Here is an 8,679-nt window from a genome sequence, read left to right as displayed (position 1 = left end):
TGTGTGTGTGTGTGTGTGTGTCCACAACAGTGTGGACACACACACACACACACACACACACACACACACACACACACACACACACACACACACACACACACACACACACACACACACACTGGACTCCACACTAGAAAGTAGTGACAGCTGCAGAGCCGCTAGTGTGTATGAGAGAGGAGGGGGAGTGTATATAGCGCGTGTGTATGTGTGTAGGCTACCGTGTGTGTGTGTGTGTGTGTGTGTGTGTGTGTGTGTGTGTGTGTGTGTGTGTGTGTGTGTGTGTGTGTGTGCGTGCGTGCGTGCGTGCGTGCGCGCGGGTCTGTGTGTGTGCGTCTACGTCTGGTCGGCGATGTGTAGAGGAGAGGAGAGGAGATAGGAGAGGAGAGGAAGGCGGATGGATGCAGATATGAAGATATTTCTCTCCCTCCATCACCATCATCATCATCATCACCATCACTAACGGCTCTAACGGACTAACGGTCGAATAACGGTTCTCCGCTTCTTCAGAATAAACGCCTCTATTAATCCATACACAACGATGATGATGAAGTGCTGCGTTTAGAGGCTCCACAACCTCCTCCTCCTCCTCCATCTGTGAAGCTGTCAATCACACCGGCTCGGTATACATATGAGGAGGTGCATGGAGGCATCAGCACCTCCTATACTCCTCTACTGCTGCTGCTGCTACAGCCAGGGCGGGTACTGCTGGTACTCCTCTACTACTACTGCTGCTGCTACTGCTGCTCCTCACGAGGTGGAGAGACACTGAGAGAGAAGAGAGAGAGAGAGAGAGAGAGAGAGAATATGGATGAGAGGTCGACCTTCCTCTCCTCCTCATCCTTCCATTGATTCAGGTAAGACGATCTGGACTCCTCTAGGATGTTAGAATAGCAGCAGCAACGCCCCAGGAGGTGGAGAGAGAGGAGAGAGAGAGAGGGGAGAGAGAGAGAGGATGGATGATACGGTGATAGAGAGAGAGGGTGCCGCTAGCTTATTTTAATCCATTTAGACCGGGAAAGCCTCTGACTGCATGTGTGCATTTTTTTAAAGATGTATTTGGACTATTCAGAAAATAGCAGATATACAAGATCGCAATCTACAAAAATAGCAAATCTTTTTTTTTTTGTAGACAAGATCTACAAAAATATAGCAGATCTACAAGCTCGTAGCGCAGCGCCGAGTGCTGCGCTACGAACTTGTAGATCTGCTATTTATTTATTTTTAAACATGAACATTTGTGCAAATCTTTCAATATATTTTTAGAATTAAACATTTTATTTTTATATATATATATTTTTTATATTTTGTTCCAGGGACATCCAGATGCACATATTTTACAAATGTTAGCTTGAAAAAAAAAAAATATATATATTCAAACTAAAGATCTGCACAAATTTTCACGATTTTCCCCCAAAAATTGCAAAATCTCCAAAAAATAGCAGATCTACAAGCTATCTTTTTTTTTAAATAGCAAAATGTCTAAATAAAAATAGCAGATCTACAAGCTCATAGCGCGGCACTCGGTGCCGCGCTATGAGCTTGTAGATCTGCTATTTTTTTGAATAGCCAAAGAAATGCAATAAATGCCACATAAGCGTTCCCGGTCTCAATGCGTTAATAGTGGCGGGAGTGATGGTAGCGGTGTGGATGCTGATGCTGTGGAGTGATGGTAGCGTTGTGGATGCTGATGCTGTGTGTGTGCTGTAGAGGCTGAGGCTCCATCCTATAGGCTAGAGGCTGCCCACAGCCATAGAGCCACTAATAGGCCGTCTTCTAATCACTAGTTTACACTAGAACCTTTACATCTCTAATCCCCTCCCTCTCCTCTCCTCCTCTACAGAGATATAGTCCGCTCCGCTACGCCGGTATAGCTTTGGACCGGGAGGAGGAGGACCACCGGAGGAGGAGGCACAGCGGGGAGGAGGAAGGAGGCAGAGGAAGAGGCAGCGAGGAGCAGGCGGCAGGATGATGTGCGAGGTGATGCCCACCATCACCGAGGGGGACTCGGGTGGTCCTCCGATGGGGAGAGGGGGCTCCGTGGGAGGTGGGGGCGGCGGCGGAGGAGGTGGTGGTGGCGGAGGAGTTGGTGGTGGTGGTGGTGGGGGGGTCCAGAACGGCCAGGACCAGGAGGCCAACTTCGAGCAGCTGATGGTCAACATGCTGGACGAGAGGGACAAGCTGCTGGAGTCCCTCAGGGAGACCCAGGAGACGCTCATCCAGTCACAGAGCCGCCTGCAGGGGGCGCTGCACGAGAGGGACGTACTCCAGCGGCAGATCAACGCCGCGCTGCCTCAGGTGAGGAGGAGGAGGAGGGTGGGGACGAGACCCCTGTAGAACGAAACGAATGAACTGTGTGGTGCTGATGCTGTTGCTGGTGGTGATGATGGTGCTACTGCTGTGCCGGTGGGGTGGGGAATGGGGGGGGTGGTGTGGGGGTTAGGGTTAGGGTGGGGATGGATGGGGTTGATTGATTGATTGATTGATTGATTGATTGATTGATTGATTGATTGATTGATTGATTGATTGATTGCATATTTTAGTAACAGTTTGCAAAAGGTACAGAGGTACAGTTATACAATGATGCTAAGAGGATAACACAAAAAGCCCTGAGTGGTCTGTGTATTCAATTCATCAAGACATATAAAGACAGAGTACAGCCTGATTCTCAATATAATAATTATTTATTTCAAGGACCCCCCCCCCCCCCCGCCATTTGATACCATATTTTTGAGCGGTGCAGCCGCTCCTATAAGTGGGTTTGGGACCCATCCGTGGCGAAAGTTTTTCTTTCCGTCGTGAAAATGTGTCTTTCGCTGTGACGCGATTGGCTAAGCTCTGCAGGACGTGCTGTGATTGGCTAGCGAGACACATGATGAAATTAACAACTCATAAATAGCACCACTCACTTCACACTGGTTGTGAATTCTTTTGTATCTTTTGGACCCCAATTAGACCCTCCAGAACAATGCGGGCAAAAGTCCTTGATTATTCGGGCTAAAATATTTTTTTTGCTATCATTTTGCTATGAATGTTTTTATGTGATATTGCGGAGAAATTGTGGAAAGTTGCGAAATATGTGAAGTATGCGGAAAGTTGCGAAATATGCGGGAAGTTTGCACGAAAATATGCGATTACCCCCGCATAATCTGCGCCATTTGGCTGAATTCCTTTTTTCTGGAGGGTATACCCAATCCACACTCCTCTTAACTCTGTCTCTGAGAGCGTAGGAATGGAACCAAATGGACCATTTGGTTCCATTTGGTTCCATTTGGTTCCATTTCTACCCTCAGAGTTACAGACCCCACGAGGGTTCAATTTGGAACCCCCTTAGTGGTCCCCCACTCCCCCAGGCCCGTCACTGGTTGAGAAACAGCCCATATACTGCTTGTCATTGGGAGTTTCGCTTTTGCCAAAAAAATGTGAAAAGTTAGCTTATAAGATCTGTGCTTTTTTTTTGGCAAGCGCCGGTGGTTGTAATTTAGGCGTCCTGGAGCGTGCCAGAGTGGCTGCCCCGCTGTAAGAGGATCAGATCCGGATCTCTTATCGGCAAAAAGAAAAATGTGACAAAGCGCTGGGAGGGTTTTTCATTACAGTAAGTTTTATTACGGTGGTGTTGCCTCCTCTATGACTGTACATTATATCATATTATATTATATACGACCTGTGATGATTCACCAGCACACACACACACACACACACACACACACACACACACACACACACACACACACACACACACACACACACACACACACACACACACAGGCCAGAGAGCTGTGAGGTGTGGTGTAATTATTATGGTCCATGATGGCTGCTGGAATGGAACGATGTGGTTGGTGGTCTTCTTGCTTTTAGAGTCGTTTCGATGCCGATATACCAGTATCGGAAAAGTTGCCGATATACTGCCTAAAACAGGGGTCTTCGACGTTTTCAGGCCAAGGACCCCGTAGCTGAGAGAGAGATGAAGCAGGGACCCCCTACTCTATATTGTATAAAATTGTGTTTCAGATTAAAGGTTTTTTTGGGGCGGTGTAACCGCCCCCTATAAGTGAGGTTTGGACACTGACCAATCCTGCACCGTGATTGGCCAATAGTCTACAACGCAGTCTACAACCCTAACCCTTCCACAGTCAATGCAAATCTATACTTTTGCAAAGTCAGCCAATCACATCACAGCTAGTGTCATCACCACTAGCTGTAATGTGACTTTGCAAATTCAGGACTGTGATTGGCTAGCGAAACACATGACACATGTGCAGCCCTATGAATAGCAGTATGGAAAAATATGTTTATGTTTTTTTTAAGTGAGTCATGTTGTGATGACCACACACCGCCCACTTCACACTGGGTGTGATTTTTTTACTTAGTCTGCTATTTTTTCCCTCTACACCTATAGCGTTTTTGCCAAAAATAGCAGATCTACAAGCTCTCAACGCCTCGCAGCGCGAGGCATTGAGAGCTTGTAGATCTGCTATTTTTGGCTTATGTTCCCCTCAGAAAAGGAATTCTAGGGTTCAAGTGGTTAATGTAAAAAAAACTAAATCCTATCACACAAAGATTTGGCGGACCCCCTGTAGTAGCTCTGAGGACCCCCTAGGGGTCCCGGACCCCCTGTTGAAGACCCCTGGCCTAAAATACTGGTATCGGTATTGGCGAGTGTGACTGTCAATGCCATTCCGATACCATTTTATTTATCACACGATGATATGTCATTTACAGTTTTTTTTTTTACTAGAAGTTCGGGCCGCTTACGAGGGAGGCCCTCATGTTTAAGTGCGTCACCTACGTGCCCATGTGACTGATATAAGCCCATATATGGAGATCCGTGTGTCTGACAATCCTTGTCCCTTTAATGGCCATATATGGAGAACCCTGATGTCATCGGTATATGCCCAATTACCCATATATGGGCATGCTGACAGAACTATTCATATTCCTCACAAACACCGTGCCTAACCCTAACCTTATAACCTCACAGAAATGATGTCTAAACCTAACCTATCAGAACCCTGTCCGCCTGGGCAAAACACAGGTGTGTGTGTGTGTGTGTGTGTGTGTGTGTGTGTGTGTGTGTGTGTGTGTGTGTGTGTGTGTGTGTGTGTGTGTGTGCGTGTGCGTGTGCGTGTGTGTGTCATATAGGGATGACATTACCTGATGTGTGTGGCGAGCGTGGACACTTGCGTCATGCGCCAATTAAAGTCATTTAAGTTGTCATACAGTAGCTGAGGTGTGGTCGTGCTATTTGTTTTAAATTACACACTGTTATCGGATCGGTACTCGGTATCGACCGAGATGCAAGTTATGGTTTTATCGTAATCGGTGTCTGGAAGTAAAAACTGGGTTCATGATATCTGTAGTTGTTGGAATGGAACAATGTGGTGGTTCTTACTTCTTCTTCTTGCTTTGCTCTGCTATAGATGGTGGAGGTGTGAGTTGAGGGGGAAAAAACGGCCTTCTTCTCATTAACATTTTTATTTAGATTAATTGGAGCTCCTTATGACAATGTCAGGTCTGTGTGTGTGTGTGTGTGTGTGTGTGTGTGTGTGTGTGTGTGTGTGTGTGTGTGTGTGTGTGTGTGTGTGTGTGTGTGTGTGTGTGTGTGTGTGTGTGTGTGTGTGTGTGTGTGTGAGAGAGAGAGAGAGAAAGAGCTGAGTAAGGATTGTTGTATTTCACCAAACTGTGACAACAGTTACGCCCAAGCTGCATAAGGCTGTGTTGGCTTTCTGACCGATGTGTTACATGATGTCACATAAAACTAAACGCACAAGAGAGAGAGAGAGAGAGAGAGAGAGAGAGAGAGAGAGAGAGAGAGAGAGAGAGAGAGAGTGAGAGAGTTCTTTTGAGATATGGTTACAACTTCAGGTTGGGGTTAGGTTTAGGATTAGTACATTTAGAGGTTAGGTTTAGGATTAGTACATTTAGAGGTTAGGTTTAGGATTAGTACATTTAGAAGTTAGGTTTAGGATTAGTACATTTAAAGGTTAGGTTTAGGATTAGTACATTTAAAGGTTAGGTTTAGGATTAGTACATTTAGAGGTTAGGTTTAGGATTAGTATATTTAGAGGTTAGGTTTAGGATTAGTACATTTAGAGGTTAGGTTTAGGATTAGTACATTTAAAGGTTAGGTTTATGATTAGTACATTTAGAGGTTAGGATTAGGAGTTGGGATTAGAGTTAAACATGATTTATAGTTGTGTGTCAGTGTCATGCACCCAGGCTTAGGCCTACGGTTGACTGGAGCCTAAATTGATTAAAAATGGCATTCATAATATCACTGTCTTAAAATGCTCATACGTATACAGAGAGAGAGAGAGAGAGAGAGAGAGAGAGAGAGAGAGAGAGAGAGCGAGCATCATGACAGCATTGCTGCCTGCCGTAGACTTTGTTGAAAGAAACATGGCCGCTTGCTAGTGTACATGTCCCTGGGCTGCTTGCTTCATGCATGTCTCTCTCACTGTGTATGTGTTTGAGAGAGAGAGAGAGAGAGAGAGAGAGAGAGAGAGAGAGAGAGAGAGAGAGAGAGAGAGAGAGAGAGAGAGAGAGAGTCTGTCATGCTTGTTTCTAAAGGTAGCTCTCCACCAAACAGACTAACAGTTTACTACAGACTGGCAGTCGAATGAAGTCTGTTAGATCAGTCGGTTGGAAGGTGTGAAGAGAAGTTGCAGAATGCACCCGAGAGCCGACACCGACAGACGTGCTAAAAATAGCCTCTGTGGCTTTGACGTCTTTTTCAACAACAAGACAGACGGCGTCCGACGCTTCCTTCCCTACAACGTTCGACAAGATTTTAGGCAACAGACGCTTTCTAACACTTATACCGCCGCTGACGTCGGCGCGGTGGAGCTACCTTAAAGCTCGATTTATACTTCTAAAGGACCACAGCGCTTTGTATGGTGGCCACATTGTGTTCTTGTAGATCTGTTATCTTTGGCGTGGGACACCATCGTACGACGATAAAGTATAAATTACACGTAATCCTGCTCACATCGAATGTTTTATTCTAGCGATACTTGAATACGTTTCGGTGTATATTATAGTCACAGACCTGGGGACATTCTGGAGGAAGCGCGAGGCGGGGCTTTGATGCGAGGCGGACCTGGCTTTTGTTGTTCCCCCCCACATAGCAACCAGGAAGCTACGCTAGGGGAACGCTGAACACGCACACGTGATAATAGTTATTGTCCATGACGGAGGCGCGCCGACTCAGCAGAGCTTGAGGCCGAGGAGGCGCGCCCGAGCGCCCGCCAGGCGCGAGTGCCCGCGCCGACCGGCCGATGATCTGCTAGTCGAATCAGCGCCGTCCGAGTTGTAAACCGATGGGTTTATTTCGTCATAGCGCAACATAGTGGTGAAGTATTGTAGTGCAGGTCATTGCAAAAACCAGCGATCTTGTGAAAAATAAAAAAAGGACCGGCAAATATTTTAAACTCTCCACGACTCTGCCAATAATCATATTCTTTGAGACGCACATCCAGGTTTTTTGACGGGTCAAACAAGGGAAACACGGGACGTTGATCCCCTTCCCCTATTATTCGCTCATACTAGGACATGACGTATGTGTAGGCAGAAGAAGGTTTTCGCCCCCGTCCGTCTGTCCGTCTGTCTGTCCGTCCGTCCGTCCGTCCGTCCGTCCGTCCGTCCGTCCGTCCGTCCGTCCATCCGTACAGCTAATCCCAGTGAGTCATAGTCGGCTATTAGACCTCTGTCTAAAACAGGGTTATAATTGGTCTAACAGTGAACGTTTTTTAGACGTCTAGGCTTAGCTTAGACGTTGATTAGCTGTTTTTTAAGCGTCTATATATAGACGTCTATATTATAGACGTCATTTCAACGGCTATAATATAGACGGTCTATAAATAGACGCTTAAAAAACAGCTAATCAACATCTAGGCTAAGAATAGATGTCTAAAAAAATGTCACTGTTAGACCAATTATAACCCCGTTTTACACTAGCCCTTAGACGTATTTTAGATGACTAATAGCCCCAAAAATGCTCAGTGGGATCTCTAGGACACTGTTGGAGCAATCGGCGTGACACTTTGCACGCTACACTCCCAGTACGCCAAAAGGAAGTATACATTTTGAGGCTTATGTTTGGACCGTAGTAAGTCATATACAATCAAAAATATCTGATCCCTCTGGATTTCTTGGATCATGGCGCCACTCCACCACACACACAGGCCACGCCCATTTCCGCTTGACAAGATTTTCTACCATTTTGGTTTAATTCAAAACCCATTCAGACAAAACGTTTGGGAAAGCATCTGTGTGTCATTTTAGATTTTAGCTATATATATACTGTAGCAACATGAGTTTTTCAGAAAACTCTTGTGATTTAGAACATTGGTTTAAAACAGTGGCTCTCAAAAATAACAGATATACAAGCTCGCAGCGCGTCACTTCGTGTCACGCTGCGAGCTTGTACATCTGCTATTTTTTTAAAGGAGTATTTCACCCAAAAAGTACTTATTTTCTATCAATTACACACCCCATGAAGCCTTGAATTCATGGATTCTTTTTCGTTTTTGTGGCATTCCTAAGACAATAATTTGATGACCGGGTGTATTTCCGATAGGAGACACAAAGAGTCAACTTTGTGTCTCCTACCGGATACATTAAGCATCTTTCCGCCGGTAATCAAATTATTGGCTTAGGAATGCGACAAAAACAAAACAAATG

The 8,679-nt window shown here is 45.7% G+C and overlaps 1 protein-coding gene across 1 annotated transcript in view; it reads left to right on the top strand.

The window, feature by feature from the left end:
- Positions 1 to 1,965: 1,965 nt before the first annotated feature.
- ppfia4 (PTPRF interacting protein alpha 4) overlaps positions 1,966 to 8,679 on the top strand; it is a gene marked incomplete at both ends in the record, with an annotated part of 154,502 nt that continues 147,788 nt past the window's right edge. Inside the window, one exon of the mRNA XM_084062312.1 lies at positions 1,966 to 2,295. Within this exon, the coding sequence (XP_083918438.1) occupies positions 1,966 to 2,295 (330 nt within the window). The remainder of the gene's footprint in view (positions 2,296 to 8,679) is intronic.

This window comes from Gymnoscopelus microlampas, assembly GCF_963454915.1.
Source record: "Gymnoscopelus microlampas genome assembly, chromosome: 7".
Lineage (NCBI taxonomy): Eukaryota > Metazoa > Chordata > Actinopteri > Myctophiformes > Myctophidae > Gymnoscopelus > Gymnoscopelus microlampas.
Note: the sequence above shows the minus strand (reverse complement) of the source record. Positions and strands in the feature narration are given on the sequence as shown.